We start from the raw sequence: 22,253 nt of genomic DNA, 5'->3' as shown, positions 1-22,253 counted from the left end.
TTGTCATTTGTGCTGCTGCCATGCTGTTGTCATGTTGTGTTGCTGCCATGCTGTTGTCATTTGTCCTGCTGCCATGCTGTTGTTATGTTGTGTTGCTGCTGTCATGTTGTGTTGCTGCCATGCTGTTGTCATGTTGTGTTGCTGCCATGATGTTGTCATGTTGTGTTGCTGCCATGCTGTTGTCATGTTGTGTTGCTGCCATGCTGTTGTCATGTTGTGCTGCTGCCATGCTGTTGTCATGTTGTGCTGCTGCCATGCTGTTGTCATGTTGTGTTGCTGCCATGCTGTTGTCATGTTGTGCTGCTACCATGCTGTTGTCATTTGTGCTGCTGCCATGCTGTTGTCATGTTGTGTTGCTGCCATGCTGTTGTTATGTTGTGTTGCTGCTGTCATGTTGTGCTGCTGCCATGCTGTTGTCATTTGTGCTGCTGCCATGCCGTTGTCATGTTGTGCTGCTGCCATGCTGTTGTCATGTTGTGCTGCTGCCATGCTGTTGTCATGTTGTGTTGCTGCCATGCTGTTGTCATGTTGTGTTGCTGCTGTCATGTTGTGTTGCTGCCATGCTGTTGTCATGTTGTGTTGCTGCCATGCTGTTGTCATGTTGTGTTGCTGCCATGCTGTTGTCATGTTGTGCTGCTGCCATGCTGTTGTCATGTTGTGCTGCTACCATGCTGTTGTCATTTGTGCTGCTGCCATGCTGTTGTCATGTTGTGTTGCTGCCATGCTGTTGTCATGTTGTGTTGCTGCCATGCTGTTGTCATGTTGTGTTGCTGCTGTCATGTTGTGCTGCTGCCATGCTGTTGTCATTTGTGCTGCTGCCATGCTGTTGTCATGTTGTGTTGCTGCCATGCTGTTGTTATGTTGTGTTGCTGCTGTCATGTTGTGCTGCTACCATGCTGTTGTCATGTTGTGCTGCTACCATGCTATGTTGATGTCCTAAGTCTCTCTTTATGTAGGGATGTCTCTCTTGTGGTGATGTGCGTTTTGTCTTAGATTTATTTTTTATTTTTTTTAATCGCAGCCCCCATTCCCAGCAGGAGGCCTTTTGCCTCTTGGTAGGTCATCATTGTAAATAAGAATTTGTTCTTAACTGACTTGCCTAGTTAAATAAAAAAATAAATACAACAATAGATAATGAAGCTTTCTGAATGATGTGTGTGTCTCGTTAGTCGTGTGTGTGTGTGTGTGTAGTACCACTACCAACCTTGTCTCATGGTCTCCACCTGTACCTCAGTCAGAAAGCTCAGCATGGCGCGGGAGATGGAAAGGCGTAGCGCCCCCACCTGGCTGGAATGGCCCCCGCCACTCACAATGCACTGCATGTCAAACCTCCCCAGCACCTACATGAGGTGGAGGGGGAACATCAACTGCTCTCTGTCAGGGGGAGAGGAGAGGGATGGAGATGAGGGAGGAGAGGGATGGAGATGGAGAGGAGGGAGGAGAGGGATGGAGATGGAGAGGAGGGAGGAGAGGGATGGAGATGAGGGAGGAGAGGTATGGAGATGGAGAGGAGGGAGGAGAGGGATGGAGATGGAGAGGAGGGAGGAGAGGGATGGAGATGGAGAGGAGGGAGGAGAGGTATGGAGATGGGGAGGAGAGAGGGAGGAGAGGGATGGAGATGGAGAGGAGGGAGGAGAGGGATGAGATGGAGAGGAGGTAGGAGAGGGATGGAGATGGAGAGGAGGGAGGAGAGGAATGGAGATGGAGAGAAGGGAGGAGAGGGATGAGATGGCGAGGAGGGAGGAGAGGGATGGAGATAAGGGAGGAGAGGGATGGAGATGGAGAGAAGGGAGGAGAGGGATGGAGATGGAGAGAAGGGAGGAGAGGGATGAGGAGGAGAGAAGGGAGGAGAGGGATGGAGATGGAGAGAAGGGAGGAGAGGGTTGGAGATGGAGAGAAGGGAGGAGAGGGATGGAGATGGAGAGAAGGGAGGAGAGGGATGAGGAGGAGAGAAGGGAGGAGAGGGATGGAGATGGAGAGAAGGGAGGAGAGGGTTGGAGATGGAGAGAAGGGAGGAGAGGGATGGAGATGGAGAGAAGGGAGGAGAGGGATGGAGATGGAGAGAAGGGAGGAGAGGGATGGAGATGGCGAGGAGGGAGGAGAGGGATGGAGATGGAGAGAAGGGAGGAGAGGGATGGAGATGGAGAGAAGGGAGGAGAGGGATGGAGATGGAGAGGAGGCAAGAGAGGGATGAGATGGAGAGGAGGGAGGAGAGGGATGGAGATGGAGAGAAGGGAGGAGAGGGATGGAGATGGAGAGAAGGGAGGAGAGGGATGGGGAGGAAGGAGGAGAGGGATAGGGAGGAGAGGGATGAGGAGGAGAGGAGGGACAGAGAGCAGGGAGGGAGATGGAGAGAGGAGAGGGATGAGATGGAGAGGAGAAAAGAGGGATGGAGAGGAGAGAAGGGAGGGGAGGGATGGAGATGGAGGAGAGCAGAGAGGGATGAGATGGAGAGAAGGGAGGAGAGAGAGAGAGAGAGAGAACAGGATAAAGAGAGAGAGAAAAAAGGGTAAGTCAGTCAGTCAATGGAGTGGGCACTGGACACTGAGATACCAGTTATCAACAGCAGTGGTTGTCTAGAGGATTGTAAAGAGCAGTGGTGTGTGTATAGAGTCCTGTTAACCTCTGTTAGAGCCACACGGTCATATTTAGACACTACAGCAGACACTCTTCTGTCTCAGCATGAAAAAGACAGATGAGGGGTGTGTGTCTGAATGTGTATGTTCTGGCCCACATCCCAGCAGACTAAATTAAAGGCTTATTGCTGACACAGTCAAACCACCGTCACCCTTCAGGTCCTATTAGTCCTGTCTCAGTCTGTCCTCAGCCCAGGAGATAACACACACACACACACACACCCAACCCACTCAGTTGTGTAATTAACGCTGCTATATCCCAGATAAATAAAAGAGGCTATAAACGCAGTGAGGTGCAACATAAAGATACTTTTTCAACAGCGTTTCGAGAGAGCACGTGGCGCGGCGTGCACGCTAAGGAAGGATGGGGAAAGAAGCAGGGACTTGTGATTTCTTCGGTGGGAGATGAAGCACTAACGAGCCATGTCAACCCTCTAAAGCTTCCTCTCTGATTTGTCTCCTACTTCATCAGTACTGGTCTGAAAGCACATGCTATTTGAAAACATTACGGTGGATGTCTGCTGGGAAGGAATACAGACCGGTCTTGCAGGACAGGGAAGTAGTGGACATAGTTTGTCCCATTGATGCTGATGGATCCTGAACCGCTGTCTCTCAGTAGGACAGTACCCGTAGCGGTCTTCCTTCTGGCTGGACACACACACACACTTATTATCCTAGATCTCTCTCTTCAACCAATGACTGTAGGTCATTCTTTGAAAGGGAAAGATCACTGAAACTGTCATGAAATTTAGACCCGGTTTCTGTCAACTGCTTTAAGACCAATATAAATAAATGCTACTCGTAACATATTGATCCATTGATTGATAAAAGCCCAGTTGTATTAATTGATTGCTGTTTACCATCTCCGGTGCTGTAAGCCACTCCGTGCTGGTCGTACTGTAGGGGCTGGACCTGCTGCTTGGAGGACTGGATCTCTAGCTGTCTGCGGTAGCGCTGGACAAAGTCCTCCTCCACAGAGCAGTAGGGCAGAGACAGCAACCTCTCCATCAGCTGGATGAACCGTGCATGCTGACGAGAGACACAACATGGAAGAATAGGAGTAGCCCCTAGACGCTGATCTTGGGTCAGTCGATCATTTCCCTGACTAATGGCAAAGGTTAGGAAACTGATCCTGGATCTGTAGGGGAAACGTCACACCAAGGTGCAAGAACATAAGCACACACGCCTACTTTCTATTGGCGTTGAGGGCTCTGTTCAGTGTCTAAACAGCAGCCTCTTGTGGTGACTAGGTGAACTGCACCCTACCAGTAATACAGTATCTAGCATGCCAACAACCAGGTTTCCAGTCAACCTTCTATGTGAGTAAATAACATGTCAGATACAAATACTGGAAGGCATGATGGAAACAGCAAAGTTGTCGGTAAGCTTTCCAAATGTTGCAAATATTGATATAATAACCATCATATGGAAGTAAACTTGGAGTCATGTGATGACGTTGTGTGGTCCTCCCACTACGACCCAGGAAACCATCCAGTTTATTAGACTACAGATTAAATAAATGATGAACTTCACAGGGTGGTGAAAGTCCAAGGTGATGAGTTTGATGCTACTTTCCAATAAATATTGAGGGTCTTATTCTGGTAACATGATGATTGATGCTTGGGTGTCTTGACAAATTAAACGAATCTCGCTCTTTAGTAGGGCAGGGTAGCCTAGTGGTTAGAGCGTTGGACTAGTAACCGGAAGGTTGCGAGTTCAAACCCCCGAGCTGACAAGGTACAAATCTGTCGTTCTGCCCCTGAACAGGCAGTTAACCCACTGTTCCCAGGCCGTCATTGAAAATAAGAATTTGTTCTTAACTGACTTGCCTGGTTAAATAAAGGTAAAATAAATAAAAAATAATAATCTCATCATGTAGGCTGTACCCGCAATGTATCTGCTACCTGTTAGCTAGAGCGCACGTGCCAACACCAGGGTGCACAGTCGCTATATAATGCAACATTTGTGATAAAACCATCAGTATTGTTGAAAATGTGAGAAATCCATTTAACTAGTTTATTTTATTTACTATATGGGAATTTAACCGCAAACTTTATTTTTATGTGGACTACACTTTAATCCGCAACAATTCAAGTTGATGGAATTGATTATTCTCTGATGGGAAAATGCACATATTTCATTTATGCAGATTTTTTAATATGCACATGAAAATCTGGTGTCAATTGGATGGAAACCTAGCTAGTGATATCTAAGGTTTTTTTCCTCTGTAAATACTATCACAGCAAAACTGCTGAGAGACCAGGGAGAGGGACCAGATATCTGGACGCCATTAAAAGAGTTCCTTCTTACATCGTGTTCTGAGATGGTCTCCACCAACAACTCCTCCAGCTCTTCTTTCAGAGAACTGAACACACACACACACACACACACACACACGTTTCAACATTCACTGGTGAACTTATTTCACTGCTCTGTGAAAACAACTATCCTCACATCTGCTTGGCGGCCTGGGTGAAGAGATCCTTTCCTCTCAGACGGTCCTGGTGCTTCTCTACTGCCAGGGCTTTAGTGAAGGTGTCCTGAATGGGACAGAAGGACACAGATGACCAGATTAAACAACATGGAACACCCTATGGTTTATGAACTTTTCACTCAGTATTAACAATGTATATTTGTGTTGTATCAAGAAAAGACCAGTATGGAATGCACTGTATATTCTGGAGCGTGTGCGCGCGCACACACACACACACACACACACACTAGAGATAAAGAAAGACAGAGGATTCTCCATTATGAAAGCAGATCCCATATCTGTCCCATTCCTTGGCTAGATTTAATTGGGTGGGAAAATTGAATTGAGGAGCACTTGGGCTAAAGCTTACTCCCCCTTTCTCCCCAAGAAGCCGACATGAAGAGCGAGAGGGCTAGCTACCCGCTGTCTGCGGACACGCTTATCTAAATAGGCATGGAGCCCACGAGCTTGGCATTAGCCCATCAAGTGTGGTACAGTACGTTAAGGCTGGTGGTAGAGGGCCCAGACCTGACCCGGGCCAGCAGCTTAGCATTCTGGTCACGTCCCAAAGCAGCCTCAACTCCCCATCCATCCATCCATCCATCCACCCCCCACCCCACGCGACCGGTTGAGAACTCATTTCCCTGTCCATTATTCAGCAGATGTTTGTTTAATTCCTTCTTGATAGAGCGGAGTCTAATCCGCCGCCACTCCACCACAGAGAGAGAGAGAGAGAGAGAGAGAGAGAGGAGGGGGGGGGGGGGGGAGCAAACATCAAGCAAAAACCAATTTGTGTCACAAAAAAATAAGTAATAAAATAATCTTCATAAAAAGGGAGGGCAGGTGGTGGTGTGAGGGGGTTTGGCGTTACACATTTGTGAACACTGGGCCCAACAATGGCTGGGAAATTGAGGTATAGTGGCCTGGATGAAAAAGAGGAGGATAGTGGGAGACAAGCCAGTCATACAGAGAGAAAGAGATATAGAAGAGTAATGGATGCCTTCTATACTTGAACATTTTATACTCAACTCACGTCTAGTTCTTCAAATTCAATAAGCAGCGTGAAGCAGCACCCCGTTAGCATGGTTTTGATTTGTCTTCACCAGTGAGCCCTTACATAGCAAAGCTCTGAGGAATATGAGAATGAAATCCTCCAACATCAGAGGCTCCAGAGTCCCGAGTCAGGAACCCCTGGTTCCCTTCAGAAGTGGGTAGGGTAGGGGGTAGTCAGGTACCCCTGGTTCCCCTCAGCAGTGGGTAGGGGGTAGTCAGGAACACCTAGTTCCCATCAGCAGTGGGTAGGGAGTAGTCAGGTACCCCTGGTTCCCCTCATCAGTGGGTAGGGGTTAGTCAGGTACCCCTGGTTCCCCTCATCAGTGGGTAGGGGGTAGTCAGGTACCCCTGGTTCCCCTCAGCAGTGGGTAAGGGGGAGTCAGGTACCCCTGGTTCCCCTCAGCAGTGGGTAGGGTAGGGGGTAGTCAGGTACCCCTGGTTCCCCTCAGCAGTGGGTAGGGGGTAGTCAGGTACCCCTGGTTCCCCTCAGCAGTGGGTAGGGTAGGGGGTAGTCAGGAACCCCTGGTTCCCCTCAGCAGTGGGTAGGGGGTAGTCAGGAGTGCTGGATCCCCTCAGCAGTGGGTAGGGTAGGGGGTGGTCAGGTACACCTGGTTCCCCTCAGCAGTGGGTAGAGGGTAGTCAGGTACACCTGGTTCCCCTCAGCAGTGGGTAGTGGTAGTCAGGTACCCCTGGTTCCCCTCAGCAGTGGGTAGGGGGTAGTCAGGAACCCCTGGTTCCCCTCAGCAGTGGGTAGGGGGTAGTCAGGAGTGCTGGATCCCCTCAGAAGTGGGTAGGGTAGGGGGTAGTCAGGTACCCCTGGTTCCCCTCATCAGTGGGTAGAGGGTAGTCAGGTACCCCTAGTTCCCCTCAGCAATGGGTAGGGTAGGGGGTAGTCAGGTACACCTGGTTCCCCTCAGCAGTGGGTAGAGGGTAGTCAGGAACACCTGGTTCCCCTCAGCAGAGGGTAGTTAAGAACCCCTGGTTCCCCTCAGCAATGGGTAGGGTAGGGGGTAGTCAGGTACCCCTAGTTCCCCTCAGCAATGGGTAGGGTAGAGGGTAGTCAGGTACCCCTGGTTCCCCTCAGCAGTGGGTAGGGTAGAGGGTAGTCAGGTACCCCTGGTTCCCCTCAGCAATGGGTAGGGTAGGGGGTAGTCAGGTACCCCGGGTTCCCCTCAGCAGTGGGTAGGGTAGGGGGTAGTCAGGTACCCCGGGTTCCCCTCAGCAGTGGGTAGGGTAGGGGGTAGTCAGGTACCCCTGGTTCCCCTCAGCAGTGGGTAGGGGGTAGTCAGGAACCCCTGGTTCCCCTCAGCAGTGGGTAGGGGGTAGTCAGGAGTGCTGGATCCCCTCAGAAGTGGGTAGGGTAGGGGGTAGTCAGGTACCCCTGGTTCCCATCGTCAGTGGGTAGGGGGTAGTCAGGAACCACTGGTTCCCCTCAGCAGTGGGTAGGGGGTAGTCAGGACTGCTGTATCCCCTCAGCAGTGGGTAGGGTAGAGGGTAGTCAGGTACACCTGGTTCCCCTCAGCAGTGGGTAGAGGGTAGTCAGGTACACCTGGTTCCCCTCAGCAGTGGGTAGGGGGTAGTTAAGAACCCCTGGTTCCCCTCAGCAATGGGTAGGGTAGGGGGTAGTCAGGTACCCCTAGTTCCCCTCAGCAATGGGTAGGGTAGAGGGTAGTCAGGTACCCCTGGTTCCCGTCAGCAGTGGGTAGGGTAGAGGGTAGTCAGGTACCCCTGGTTCCCCTCAGCAATGGGTAGGGTAGAGGGTAGGCAGGTACCCCTGGTTCCCGTCAGCAGTGGGTAGGGTAGAGGGTAGTCAGGTACCCCTGGTTCCCCTCAGCAATGGGTAGGGGGTAGTCAGGTACCCCTGGTTCCCCTCAGCAGTGGGTAAGGTAGGGGGAGTCAGGTACCCCTGGTTCCCCTCAGCAGTGGGTAGGGTAAGGGGTAGTCAGGTACCCCTGGTTCCCCTCAGCAATGGGTATGGGTAGAGGGTAGTCAGGTACCCCGGGTTCCCCTCAGCAGTGGGAAGGGGTTAGTCAGGAACCCCTGGTTCCCTTCAACAGTGGGTAGGGGGTAGTCAGGTACCACTGGTACCACTCAGCAGTGGGTAGGGGTTAGTCAGGAACCCCTGGTTCCCCTCGGCAGTGGGTAGGGTAGGGGGTAGTCAGGTACCCCTGGTTCCCCTCGGCAGTGGGTAGGGGTTAGTTAAGAACCCCTGGTTCCCCTCAGCAGTGGGTAGGGGGATGTCAGGTACCCCTGGTTCCCCTCAGCAGAGGGTAGGGTAGAGGGTAGTCAGATACCCCGGGTTCCCCTCAGCAGTGGGAAGGGGTTAGTCAGGAACCCCTGGTTCCCTTCAACAGTGGGTAGGGTAGAGGGTAGTCAGGTACCACTGGTTCCCCTCAGCAGTGGGTAGGGGTTAGTCAGGAACCCCTGGTTCCCCTCGGCAGTGGGTGGGTAGGGGGATGTCAGGTACCCCTGGTCCCCTCAGCAGAGGGTAGGGTAGGGGTTAGTCAGGAACCCCTGGTTCCCCTCAGCAATGGGTAAGGTAGGGGGAGTCAGGTACCCCTGGTTCCCCTCAGCAGTGGGTAGGGGTTAGTTAAGAACCCCTGGTTCCCCTCAGCAGAGGGTAGGGTAGGGTAGTCAGGTACCCCTGGTTCCCCTCGGCAGTGGGTAGGGGTTAGTTAAGAACCCCTGGTTCCCCTCAGCAGTGGGTAGGGGGATGTCAGGTACCCCTGGTCCCCTCAGCAGAGGGTAGGGTAGGGGGTAGTTAGGTACCCCTGGTTCCCCTCAGCAATGGGTAGGGTAGAGGGTAGTCAGATACCCCGGGTTCCCCTCAGCATGGGGAAGGGGTTAGTCAGGAACCCCTGGTTCCCTTCAACAGTGGGTAGGGTAGAGGGTTGTCAGGTACCACTGGTTCCCCTCAGCAGTGGGTAGGGGTTAGTCAGGAACCCCTGGTTCCCCTCGGCAGTGGGTGGGTAGGGTAGGGGGGTGTCAGGTACCCCTGGTCCCCTCAGCAGAGGGTAGGGTAGGGGTTTGTCAGGAACCCCTGGTTCCCCTCAGCAATGGGTAGGGTAGGGGGTAGTCAGGTACCTCTGGTTCCCCTCAGCAGTGGGTAAGGTAGGGGGAGTCAGTTACCCCTGGTTCCCCTCAGCAGAGGGTAGGGGTTAGTCAGGAACCCCTGGTTCCATTCAACAGTGGGTAGGGTAGAGGGTAGTCAGGTACCACTGGTTCCCCTCAGCAGTGGGTAGGGGTTAGTCAGGAACCCCTGGTTCCCCTCGGCAGTGGGTAGGGTAGGGGGATGTCAGGAACCCCTGGTTCCCCTCGGCAGTGGGTAGGGTAGGGGGTAGTCAGATACCCCGGGTTCCCCTCAGCAGTGGGAAGGGGTTAGTCAGGAACCCCTGGTTCCCTTCAACAGTGGGTAGGGTAGAGGGTAGTCAGGTACCACTGGTTCCCCTCAGCAGTGGGTAGGGGTTAGTCAGGAACCCCTGGTTCCCCTCGGCAGTGGGTGGGTAGGGGGATGTCAGGTACCCCTGGTCCCCTCAGCAGAGGGTAGGGTAGGGGTTAGTCAGGAACCCCTGGTTCCCCTCAGCAATGGGTAAGGTAGGGGGAGTCAGGTACCCCTGGTTCCCCTCAGCAGTGGGTAGGGGTTAGTTAAGAACCCCTGGTTCCCCTCAGCAGAGGGTAGGGTAGGGTAGTCAGGTACCCCTGGTTCCCCTCGGCAGTGGGTAGGGGTTAGTTAAGAACCCCTGGTTCCCCTCAGCAGTGGGTAGGGGGATGTCAGGTACCCCTGGTCCCCTCAGCAGAGGGTAGGGTAGGGGGTAGTTAGGTACCCCTGGTTCCCCTCAGCAATGGGTAGGGTAGAGGGTAGTCAGATACCCCGGGTTCCCCTCAGCATGGGGAAGGGGTTAGTCAGGAACCCCTGGTTCCCTTCAACAGTGGGTAGGGTAGAGGGTTGTCAGGTACCACTGGTTCCCCTCAGCAGTGGGTAGGGGTTAGTCAGGAACCCCTGGTTCCCCTCGGCAGTGGGTGGGTAGGGTAGGGGGGTGTCAGGTACCCCTGGTCCCCTCAGCAGAGGGTAGGGTAGGGGTTTGTCAGGAACCCCTGGTTCCCCTCAGCAATGGGTAGGGTAGGGGGTAGTCAGGTACCTCTGGTTCCCCTCAGCAGTGGGTAAGGTAGGGGGAGTCAGTTACCCCTGGTTCCCCTCAGCAGAGGGTAGGGGTTAGTCAGGAACCCCTGGTTCCATTCAACAGTGGGTAGGGTAGAGGGTAGTCAGGTACCACTGGTTCCCCTCAGCAGTGGGTAGGGGTTAGTCAGGAACCCCTGGTTCCCCTCGGCAGTGGGTAGGGTAGGGGGATGTCAGGAACCCCTGGTTCCCCTCGGCAGTGGGTAGGGTAGGGGGTAGTCAGGTACCCCTGGTTCCCCTCAGCAGTGGGTAGGGGTTAGTCAGGAACCCCTGGTTCCCCTCATCAGTGGGTAGGGGGTAGTCAGAAACCACTGGTTCCCCTCAGCAGTGGGTAGGGTAGGGGGTAGTCAGGTACCCCTGGTTCCCCTCAGCAGTGGGTAGGGGTTAGTCAGGAACCCCTGGTTCCCTTCAACAGTGGGTAGGGGGTAGTCAGGTACCCCTAGTTCCCCTCAGCAATGGGTAGGGTAGAGGGTAGTCAGGTACCCCTGGTTCCCCTGAACAGTGGGTAGGGTAGAGGGTAGTCAGGTACCCCTGGTTCCCCTCAGCAGTGGGTAGGGGTTAGTCAGGAACACCTGGTTCCCCAAGGAAGTGGGTAGGATAGGGGGTAGTCAGGTACCCCTGGAACCCCTCAGCAATGGGTAGGGTAGGGGGTAGTCAGGTACCCCTGGTTTCCCTCAGCAGTGGGTAGGGTAGGGGGTAGTCAGGTACCCCTGGTTCCCCTCAGTAGAGGGTAGGGTAGGGGATAGTCAGGTACCCCTGGTTCCCCTCAGCAGAGGGTAGGGTAGGGGGTAGTCAGGTACCCCTGGTTCCCCTCAGCAGAGGGTAGGGTAGGGGGTAGTCATGTACCCCTGGTTCCCCTCAGTAGAGGGTAGGGTAGAGGATAGTCAGGTACCCCTAGTTCCCCTCAGCAATGGGTAGGGTAGAGGGTAGTCAGGTACCCCTGGTTCCCCTCAACAGTGGGTAGGTGGTAGTCAGGTACCACTGGTTCCCCTCAGCAGTGGGTAGGGGTTAGTCAGGAACACCTGGCTCCCCAAGGAAGTGGGTAGGATAGGGGGTAGTCAGGTACCCCTGGAACCCCTCAGCAATGGGTAGGGTAGGGGGTAGTCAGGTACCCCTGGTTTCCCTCAGCAGTGGGTAGGGTAGGGGGTAGTCAGGTACCCCTGGTTCCCCTCAGTAGAGGGTAGGGTAGGGGATAGTCAGGTACCCCTGGTTCCCCTCAGCAGAGGGTAGGGTAGGGGGTAGTCAGGTACCCCTGGTTCCCCTCAGCAGAGAGTAGGGTAGGGGGTAGTCATGTACCCCTGGTTCCCCTCAGTAGAGGGTAGGGTAGAGGATAGTCAGGTACCCCTGGTTCCCCTCAGCAGAGGGTAGGGTAGGGGGTAGTCAGGTACCCCTGGTTCCCCTCAGCAGAGGGTAGGGTAGCGGGTAGTCAGGTACCCCTGGTTCCCCTCAGCAGAGGGCAGGGTAGAGGGTAGTCAGGTACCCCTGGTTCCCCTCAGTAGAGGGTAGGGTAGGGGATAGTCAGGTACCCCTGGTTCCCCTCAGCAGAGGGTAGGGTAGGGGATAGTCAGGTACCCCTGGTTCCCCTCAGCAGAGGGTAGGGTAGGGGGTAGTCAGGTACCCCTGGTTCCCCTCAGTAGAGGGTAGGGTAGGGGATAGTCAGGTACCCCTGGTTCCCCTCAGCAGAGGGTAGGGTAGATGATAGTCAGGTACCCCTGGTTCCCCTCAGCAGAGGGTAGGGTAGGGGGTAGTCAGGTACCCCTGGTTCCCCTCAGCAGAGGGTAGGGTAGCGGGTAGTCAGGTACCCCTGGTTCCCCTCAGCAGAGGGTAGGGTAGCGGGTAGTCAGGTACCCCTGGTTCCCCTCAGCAGAGGGCAGGGTAGAGGGTAGTCAGGTACCCCTGGTTCCCCTCAGTAGAGGGTAGGGTAGGGGATAGTCAGGTACCCCTGGTTCCCCTCCAGGACACCTACACTGGTTCCCCTCCAGGACACCTACACCCCCCGATATCACAGGAAGGCCATAAAGATCATCAAGGACAACAACCACCCGAGCCACTGCCTGTTCACCCCTCTATCATCCAGAAGGCGAGGTCAGTACAGGTGCAGCAAAGCAGGGACCGAGAGACTGAAAAACAGCTTCTATCTCAAGGTCATCAGACTGTTAAACAGCCACCACTAACATTGAGTGGCTGCTGCCAACACACTGACTCAACTCCAGCCACTTTAATAATGGGAATTGATGGGAAATGATGTCAAATATATCACTAGCCACTTTAAACAATGCTACCTAATATAATGTTTACATACCCTACATTACTCATCTCATATGTATATACTGTACTCTATACTCATCTACTGCATCTTTATGTAATACATGTATCACTAGCCACTTTAAACTATGCCACTTTGTTTACATACTCATCTCATATGTATATACTGCACACAATACCATCTACTGTATCTTGCCTATGCCGCTCTGTACCATCACTCATTCATATATCTTTATGGACATATTCTTTATCCCCTTACACTTGTGTCTATAAGGTAGTAGTTTTGGAATTGTTAGCTAGATTACTTGTTGGTTATTACTGCATTGTCGGAACTAGAAGCACAAGCATTTCGCTACACTCGCATTAACATCTGCTAACCATGTGTATGTGACAAATCAAATTTGATTTGATTTAGAGGGTAGGGTAGGGGTAGCCAGGTACCCCTGGTTCCCCTCAGTAGAGGGTAGGGGTAGTCAGGGACCCCTGGTTCCCCTCAGTAGAGGGTAGGGTAGGGGTAGTCAGGGACCCCTGGTTCCCCTCAGTAGAGGGTAGGGTAGGGGTAGCCAGGTACCCCTGGTTCCCCTCAGTAGAGGGTAGGGTAGGGGTAGTCAGGGACCCCTGGTTCCCCTCAGTAGAGGGTAGGGTAGGGGTAGCCAGGTACCCCTGGTTCCCCTCAGTAGAGGGTAGGGTAGGGGTAGTCAGGGACCCCTGGTTCCCCTCAGTAGAGGGTAGGGTAGGGGTAGCCAGGTACCCCTGGTTCCCCTCAGTAGAGGGTAGGGGGTAGATCAGATAAAGAGGGCAGTGGAGCAGTGAGGGGGATAAACCCAAAGAACCACAGAGCACTCAACTTGGAAGCCTCTTCCTCATACACACAGCCAGCTGTACACCCCAATGACTTGGCAGAGCTGTGTGTGTGTGTGTGTGTGTGTGTGTGTGATGTATTATGGGGGCGGGGGGAGGTGTTGTGGCTGTACAGTACTGTGCACATGTAAGTAGATGTGTGTTTGCAGAGTTAATTAACACTCAAATGTTGGGATTGTGATTCTTCCAGAGGTATCAAACAATACGTTGTGTAGTGAGAGAGACGCATAGAAAGAGGGGGAAACAGAGGGTGTAGTGACCCGTCCCCCTTTTAATCTCAGACTCAGTTCTCCCCTGCAAGGCACACTGGGGTGTTTGTTGTACATGGTCGAGTTGCACTACAGGGGTCCGGGCTGAGAGGAGGAGGGGGAAGGGGGGGAAGAGAGAAAAGCCAAAAGAGTGGAGGGGGTGAGTTCCCCATCACAGAGAAGGGAAGAGAGAGAGCAGTAGAGTGTACTGTTTACTGTTATTTTTATTGGTTATTTGACTTTTGTTTATTATCTAGTTAACAGATGTTTCCCATGCCAATAAAGCCCTTAAAATCGAATTGAGAGAAAGAGAGTAGTTTACCCTCAGAGAGACAGACAGCCCTCCCCCCTCTCAGACACGTCTGGTCTGACATCCCTATTTAAAGTAACAGCAGGGAGCCAGGAGTTGCTGCAGGGCATGGGAAGGGGTGGGGGGGTTGACAAGAGGACAAAATATTGCCAGGTTATACACACTTCTTATCTGCCGGAGAAACACACCTCTGTCCCAGGTCAAATCAACCATATAAACAAGAGGGAGGTAAAGAGGGAGAACGAGCGGGTGTGAAGGAAAAATACAGAAGATGGAGGGATGGAGGGTAAGCTGAGTGGGTAGAGGTGGGTAGCTAATCTACAGCACCGGTCTCCAGGGACCCTCTACCTCTCTGGTGAAATCCCCAGGGCAGAGCAGCTCTCATCCAGGCACAAAGCCTGACTATCAGCCATGGTAGTCACCAAGCCAGGCCTGAAACACGATTTAGGACGGGGACAGAGGGGCCGTCACAGACACAGTCACGCCCCCTGCCTGTCTGCACCCCTCCCTACCTTCCACAACCCACCTCTCCCAAACACCCACCCCCCCCCCTTTCCTCTCACACTGCTCCTAGCCAGGCCTGAAACACGATTTAGGACGGGGACAGAGGGGCCGTCACAGACACAGTCACGCCCCCTGCCTGTCTGCACCCCTCCCTACCTTCCACAACCCACCTCTCCCAAACACCCACCCCCCCCCCTTTCCTCTCACACTGCTCCTACTCTCACCATCCCACCTCCATCCATAACGCTCTCCATACCTCCCCACCCCTCCCTCCCTCCTCATCCTGCTGTATTCAGCTGTAGCTCTGGCTGTGTGTGTGAAATGGGATGTGACAGGAGCACCTTTCCCTGGGGATCAGAAGCCTCTCTCTCCCATAAATAGGGCCCTGGAGGCGAAGACTGGGGGCTTTCTACCTCAAGAAAAACATCCCCCATCAGTCTTTCTCCTCCCGGTCTCTCTCACTCATACACCCAGTACTCACGTGCATTAGAGAGTAGTAGGACTGCTTTCCTGTGTAGAACAGAAAGTGGAATGGCCGTCTATCTGCGCCCCATTGGAAAGCTAGAGGATATATATATATATATATATATATATATATATAAAAGAGAGAGAGAGTTAGGCCATTGGTGTAAACCACTTTACTTTATCTAGCCCAATCAGTTAGAGATTGAGCAAAAAACTCAAGAGGTCCCCCTGTTGGTGATGTTGTGAAACTGCAGCTCTCACACAGTGAAAATTACCATAGGAGTAGAACAATCCATCTCAGTTGTAAATCTAGTTAAAAAAAGGACCCACCTCATCCGGATGCTGGAAGAAAAGATGAAGATTTTGAATCACTAATGAATATGACGTTTCTGAGTAAATACACATACATGAGACAGAAAAAGGAGACCGGGAGGAAGCCTTACCTTCATCAGTGGTTTGGCTTTATTGTCAAACAGGCTGGAGGGGAACAGGTATGCAATGCTTCTCTGGAACAGAAACAGGAGAGAAGTCAAATATCATTAACATATCATAAAGATGGAGGGAGAAACGTTTAGTTTAAACAGCCAGCTCTGAACAGTGAGAAACCTTTAGTTTAAACAGCCAGCTCTAAACAGGGAGAAACCTTTAGTTTAAACAGCCAGCTCTAAACAGGGAGAAACCTTTAGTTTAAACAGCCAGCTCTGAACAGGGAGAAACCTTTAGTTTAAACAGCCAGCTCTAAACAGGGAGAAACCTTTAGTTTAAACAGCCAGCTCTGAACAGGGAGAAACCTTTAGTTTAAACAGCCAGCTCTGAACAGGGAGAAACCTTTAGTTTAAACAGCCAGCTCTGAACAAGGAGAAACCTTTAGTTTAAACAGCCAGCTCTGAACAGGGAGAAACCTTTAGTTTAAACAGCCAGCTCTGAACAGGGAGAAACCTTTAGTTTAAACAGCCAGCTCTGAACAAGGAGAAACCTTTAGTTTAAACAGCCAGCTCTGAACAGGGAGAAACCTTTAGTTTAAACAGCCAGCTCTGAACAGGGAGAAACCTTTAGTTTAAACAGCCAGCTCTGAACAGGGAGAAACCTTTAGTTTTTAATTTTAATTGTATTTATTTCACCTTTATTTAACCAGGTAGGCAAGTTGAGAACAAGTTCTCATTTACAATTGCGACCTGGCCAAGATAAAGCAAAGCAGTTCGACACATACAACAACAGTTACACATGGAGTAAAACAAACATACAGTCAATAATACAGTAGAAAAATCAGTCTATATACAATGTGAGCAAATGAGGTGAGATTAGGGAGGTAAAGGCAAAAAAGGCCAAGGTGGCAAAGTAAATACAATATAGCAAGTAAAACACTGGAATGGTAGAATGTGCAAAGTAGAGATAAAAATAATGGGGTGCAAAGGAGCAAAATAAATAAATAAATAAATACAGTAGGGGGAGAGGTAGTTGTTTGGGCTAAATTATAGGTGGGCTATGTACAGGTGCAGTAATCTGTGAGCTGCTCTGACAGCTGGTGCTTAGAGCTAGTGAGGGAGATAAGTGTTCCCAGTTTCAGAGATTTTTGTAGTTCTTTCCAGTCATTGGCAGCAGAGAACTGGAAGGAGAGGCGGCCAAAGGAAGAATTGGTTTTGGGGGTGACCAGAGAGATATACCTGCTGGAGAGAGTGCCACAGGTTGGTGCTGCTATGGTGACCAGCGAGGTGAGATAAGGGGGGACTTTACCTAGCAGGGTCTTGTAGATGACATGGAGCCAGTGGGTTTGGCGACGAGTATGAAGCGAGGGCCAGCCAACAAGAGCGTACAGGTCGCAGTGGTGGGTAGAATTTGGTGACAAAATGGATGGCACTGTGATAGACTGCATCCAATTTATTGAGTAGGGTATTGGAGGCTATTTTGTAAAATGACATCGCCGAAGTTGAGGATCGGTAGGATGAAGGATGCTTTGTTGCGAAATAGGAAGCCAATTCTAGATATAACTTTGGATTGGAGATGTTTGATTTGAGTCGGGAAGGAGAGTCTACAGTCTAACCAGACACCTAAGTATTTGTAGTTGTCCAGATATTCTAAGTCAGAGCCGTCCAGAGTAGTGATGGTGGACGGGCGGGCAGGTGTAGGCAGCGATCGGTTGAAGAGCATGCATTTAGTTTTACTTGTATTTAAGAGCAATTGGAGGCCACGGAAGGAGAGTTGTATGGCATTGAAGCTCGTCTGGAGGGTTGTTAACACAGTGTCCAAAGAAGGTATACAGAGTGGTGTAGTCTGCGTAGAGGTGGATCAGAGACTAACCAGCAGCAAGAGCGACATCATTGATGTATACAGAGAAGAGAGTCGGTCCAAGAATTGAACCCTGAGGCACCCCCCTAGAGACTGCCAGAGGCCCGGACAACAGGCCCTCCGATTTGAAACACTGAACTCTATCAGAGAAGTAGTTGGTGAACCAGGCGAGGCAATCATTTGAGAAACCTAGGCTATCGAGTCTGCCGAGGACGATGTGTTGATTGACAGAGTCGAAAGCCTTTTTTAAACAGCCAGCTCTGAACAGGGAGAAACATTTAGTTTAAACAGCCAGCTCTGAACAGGGATAAATGATAGTAGCAGCCAGGCTAGCTAACAGGTTAGAGAGGAGACACTCAAGTCTTTTAAGAGTTCAGATAAAGGCTAGAGGGAAGTTCCTAGAGAACAGCAGTGAAAGTTAGAGGGGAGAGAGAACAAACAAACAGCTAGGTGACAGGAACCAGAGGACAGACTAGAGTCACCAGTTCACCCTAAGTTCACACACTCACAGCCAGTCTCCTTGTGAAGGCAGCAGAGTGGAGCCAGGTCATTAGTGCTGCTACAGATGGCACTACTCTTGACAGGGTGTGTGTGGGGGGGGTCTGAAGGTTTGTGTGTGTGTGTGTGGGGGGGGGGAGAGTCTGATGGTGTGTGTGTGTGCGTGCGCGCGTCTCTGAAGGTGTGCATTTGTGTGTGTGGGAGGAGAGGGGGACAGACAGGTAGTGTCCACCCTGCCACTCTTCTCCAGCCAGTCTGCTCATCCCTCCTCTCCCTCATCTTTAACTTATTTTCCTCCTTCACTCTGTCTGCTCAATTAAGAGAGGGAACAGGTGCTAGAAGGAGAGAGCATGCTGCAGCCTTTTGGGCTGTCAAGACGAGGGGAATCAAAGAGAGAGAGAACGAGAGAGAGAGAGAGAGAGAGAGAGAGAGAGAGAGAAGGAAGGAAGGAAGGAAGGAAGGAAGGAAGGAAGGAAGGAAGGAAGGAGAGTGAGAGGTGGAAGAGAGAGAGGCAGGTGAGGGGGAGGTAAAAAGAAGAAGACAGGGGAGGAGGAGAGTGGAACACTGTGCCAGATGAAGGCAGCACCTGTTCATTTCATACCCTAGGCTGCAATATGGCAGAGTCCCCTAGGGAGAGACAGAGAGAGGGGAAAGGGAGAGACTTTCTCCCTGCTACAGATTTCACTGTGTTGCTCAGAGCACTCTAGATTTCTCCACTCGGTCTGAACTCCATCAATGTCAATAAAACAACTTAAAGAGAGTACTGCTACACAATAGTTTCTGCACAGTGCCTAATTTAAAGTTTCACTTTAATTATCTCACCTGCTAACACTTGCATTGTTTGCGCTACTAGGAATGTCTCATCAACTGAACCAGAGTCAATAACACACAGGCGCAAGTCTTCCCTAATTCCCCCTCCAGTGGTCCCCATTACCCCTCCTTTTCCCCTAATTCCCGCTCCAGTGGTACCCCATTCACTGTCCAGTCTCCCTCATTTCCCTCACCCGTCTCCCTCATTTCCCTCACCCGTCTCCCTCATTTCCCTCACCCATCTCCCCATTCCCCCATTTTCCACATCTCTCCCTCCTCCACTCATCTGACGATGGGACGCTCCATGTCACTTCCTGTTACACAGCCCACTGCTAACAGCTCTATTCATTAGATAGGATGAAGGTTAGAGACTGCCAGGAAGTGAACAATCATGGGAAATCAAACTAAATGAGTGGGGCAAACGAAGCTAATGCATTCTTCCTTCGTAATGAATAAAACATGGGATGTGTGTGTATCAGGCGTTGCTAATACAGTGGACACAGCACATTACACAGTGCTGGCCCCTGCTGAGTCTGTCTGTGTGATCAGATCCAGGTCTTATTGTTTATTTTCATAATGACTATATGTGTACACATCTTATGGACACCAGAATAGTAGAGGTACACAAGTTGTTTTGAAGTAGGTCACTCTGTAATGATTTGCACGACCACCGTGCATCCCACACGTCATGGTAATGTAGGTGGGTGTTTTACACTTTTGAACATAATATTCCCTTACTGCTGTCTAGCTTCCAACCCGGCCTGATTGTACATATGAATTTAATTATTGATGCCAACATGTACCTCTCTGAATATTCAAATATGCATAAAGTTTTTTTTTTGAATGGCCATATTTTGTATAGCATCTACACCCACTATGCGTCGTATGTGTAATGGCTATGTGAGGTAAAATGTGGATATATTAGGAGATGGGATAACGCTGTCGCTTGACCTGATGAAGATCCGTGTTGGATCGAAACGTTGTCATTAAAGGTGGTAATTGGGGGCAAATTCAGTGCGCGGGCCTTTCTGTTATTTTCAATTAAACTTCCTTACCCCATCACCTAGGTGTTTTAAGGACCACAAACTGCTTTACACAGCCCACTGGTAAGTGCTAACAGTTCTGTTCATTAAATAGAACGATGGTTAGACACCACCGGGAAGTGAAGAATCATGGGAAATCAAACTAAATGAGTGGGGCAAACGAAGCTAATGCATTCTTCCTTCGTAATGAATAAAACATGGGATGTGTGTGTATCAAGCGTTGCTAATACAGTGGACACAGCACATTACACAGTGCTGGCCCCTGCTGGTGAATGTTAGAGTGTGTCTGTGTGATCGGCTCCACCAGATGCTGCTGATGGCATGCGGAGACAGACACGAGACAGACCAGAGACGATTCTCAACTACTGTTGGGGAATTAAACTAATATGGCTGGAAAACCACCTTAAAGACATGTGACATCTCCTCTGAGAAAGAACGAATAATTTATCTACTCCAAATAAGGTGCCACCTTTCTAAACATTGCCTAGCCAAATTCATATCTCAATTGAGTTGATGGTGGACACAGACTTATTGAGGTATGAATCCGTCTCTGATTGTAGGGTATGGACAAAAAACTGCATTACACTACATCCATCTAGGGTTTACACTGCATCCCTTTATGAAAGACAGGAGTTGTACACCCCTCGTTAGACATAAGTGCAGTATTTCTTACATTAATGTCCCCCTGAGTGAAGGTCTCAGGGTCCTCTCCCATCATGTTGGCTAGATGTCTCTTCCTGATGTTGAACTCCTCCACCTGCTTCTTGATGAACTCCTCTGAGAACTTCTCTGAACCCGCTGCAGCCAGGTTCTTCCTGTGGAGAACAGCACTCACACATAGCTGTCTGGACAGCACCTGAGGTGTGGGAGAGAGGAAGTTCTTATGTTAGGATACATACTGTAGTATAGAACTGGTGCTTTAATAACCCAGGGCCTTGGTATCACAGGGATAGATTAATGTCAGTTATCTGGGCTAATAGACAGTCTCTGGTCTTTTAGGTGCATTAAATTAGTCTGAAACGGTGAGATTTGGCATTGACAAATAGACCAACTGATGTGCATTTGACAGCAAGGTATCCACTAGTAAATGGGACGAACATTGAACTAACGTAATAAAACGTTAGCTAGCTATGTAAACAAGCTCTGTGAGGCTTAGCTAACTAAGGTTCTATTCAACCAAAATATTGCGACTTGTATGTCCATTATGTTCATGTAGCTAGTTATGTCCATTATGGCATCCATGTTGAGACAAGAAGAACACTATCTAGAGAGTCAACTAGCTACTTAGCTAGCTGTCTTACTTCAATGATAGTTTACATGTGAGCTAGTTGACAAGGCAGCGCATTGCTACTAGCGCTGAGCTATTTCAGGGACGACTCAGCCCTTCTCTGCAGCGCAACCCCGTTGACATTACCGTGAAAACATGCCGAATTAAACTCTTGGCTTTACCTGGCCAGTTAAATTTGACGAGACTGTGTTCAAATTGAAGCAGCAATTTCCGAATTTCCAAAGAAAATATCCCACGGTTTTTCCACCGGAGGCCGCCATGTTTGCTGTACGACGCTCTCGTGAAAACAGGAAGTACGTCGATAGCAAATGCATTTGTGTTACAATGTAACTGTTTCAATGTTACTCCATTACATTTCTCACAGTATATCTGGCAAAATTCGGATACAACGTATTTGATTCAACAAAACAATAACCGTATTTGATAAATCCGTAGAATAACTAGAATAAATGTATAGGTTGTTCAGTCCCTTTGTTGCATCCTACAATTAGTTGAACAGATAGGAATTATTCATTTATTTATTTGATCCATTTCACCTTTATTTAACCAGGTAGGCAAGTTGAGAACAAGTTCTAATTTACAATTGTGACCTGGCCAAGATAAAGCAAAGCAGTTCGACACATAGGGCTATGTACAGGTGCAGTAATCTGTGAGCTGCTCTGACAGCTGGTGCTTAGAGCTAGTGAGGGAGATAAGTGTTTCCAGTTTCAGAGATTTTTGTAGTTCGTTCCAGTCATTGGCAGCAGAGAACTGGAAGGAGAGGCGGCCAAAGGAAGAATTGGTTTTGGGGGTGACCAGAGAAATATACCTGCTGGAGCGTGTGCTACAGGTGGGTGCTGCTATGGTGACCAGCGAGCTGAGATAAGGGGGGACTTTACCTAGCAGGGTCTTGTAGATGACCTGGAGCCAGTGGGTTTGGCGATGAGTATGAAGCGAGGGCCAGCCAACGAGAGCGTACAGGTCGCAATGGTGGGTAGTATATGGGGCTTTGGTGACAAAACGGATGGCACTGTGATAGACTGCATCCAATTTGTTGAGTAGGGTATTGGAGGCTATTTTGTAAATGACATCGCCGAAGTCGAGGATTGGTAGGATGGTCAGGTTTACAAGGGTATGTTTGGCAGCATGAGTGAAGGATGCTTTGTTGCAAAATAGGAAGCCAATTCTAGATTTAACTTTGGATTGGAGATGTTTGATCTGGGTCTAGAAGGAAAGTTTACAGTCTAACCAGACACCTAGGTATTTGTAGTTGTCCACGTATTCTAAGTCAGAGCCGTCCAGAGTAGTGATGTTGGACAGGCGGGCAGGTGCAGGCAGCGATCGGTTGAAGAGCATG

The 22,253-nt window shown here is 50.5% G+C and overlaps 1 protein-coding gene across 4 annotated transcripts; it reads right to left on the bottom strand.

Moving 5' to 3' along the window:
* Nucleotides 1-3,007: 3,007 nt before the first annotated feature.
* Nucleotides 3,008-21,201, bottom strand: LOC110527365 (small ribosomal subunit protein uS9m). 4 transcript variants are annotated; one of them, XR_016497072.1, is made up of 7 exons: nt 21,079-21,201; nt 20,303-20,485; nt 15,436-15,498; nt 15,323-15,334; nt 15,009-15,088; nt 5,091-5,176; nt 3,497-3,665 (listed from the first exon to the last, which is right to left on the bottom strand). XR_016497072.1 is itself a non-coding variant. In XM_090240232.1 (6 exons), the coding sequence occupies exons 1-6, from the start codon at nt 21,175-21,177 to the stop codon at nt 3,142-3,144; spliced, it is 852 nt and encodes a 283-aa protein (XP_090096358.1). In that variant the 5' UTR covers nt 21,178-21,201; the 3' UTR covers nt 3,008-3,141. The 4 variants fall into 4 exon arrangements, 2 of the variants coding, with proteins under 2 accessions (XP_090096358.1, XP_090096359.1); XR_016497073.1 differs by lacking the exon at nt 3,497-3,665 and adding an exon at nt 3,750-3,774; XM_090240232.1 differs by lacking the exons at nt 15,009-15,088; nt 15,323-15,334 and adding an exon at nt 3,008-3,284 and having other exon boundaries at nt 3,497-3,774.
* Nucleotides 21,202-22,253: the final 1,052 nt, after the last annotated feature.

The sequence above is a fragment of the Oncorhynchus mykiss genome, chromosome 7 (assembly GCF_057628025.1).
Source record: "Oncorhynchus mykiss isolate SJ-2025 chromosome 7, ASM5762802v1, whole genome shotgun sequence".
Classification (NCBI taxonomy): domain Eukaryota; kingdom Metazoa; phylum Chordata; class Actinopteri; order Salmoniformes; family Salmonidae; genus Oncorhynchus; species Oncorhynchus mykiss.
The sequence above is the reverse complement of the archived record's forward strand: the minus strand, read 5'-3'. Positions and strand labels throughout refer to the sequence as shown.

What these genes read in the sequence shown, in the direction of transcription:
- LOC110527365 (XM_090240232.1), bottom strand. Translation starts at nt 21,177, where the DNA reads ATGGCGGCCTCCGGTGGAAAAACCGTGGGATATTTTCTTTGGAAATTC. An exon ending in AAGCCAAACCACTGATGAAG is followed by an intron (nt 5,177 to 15,435) that starts GTAAGGCTTCCT and finishes TGTCCCATTCAG; the next exon opens with GACACCTTCACTAAAGCCCT. An exon ending in ACCCAGGCCGCCAAGCAGAT is followed by an intron (nt 3,775 to 5,090) that starts GTGAGGATAGTT and finishes TTTCCCCTACAG; the next exon opens with ATCCAGGATCAGTTTCCTAA.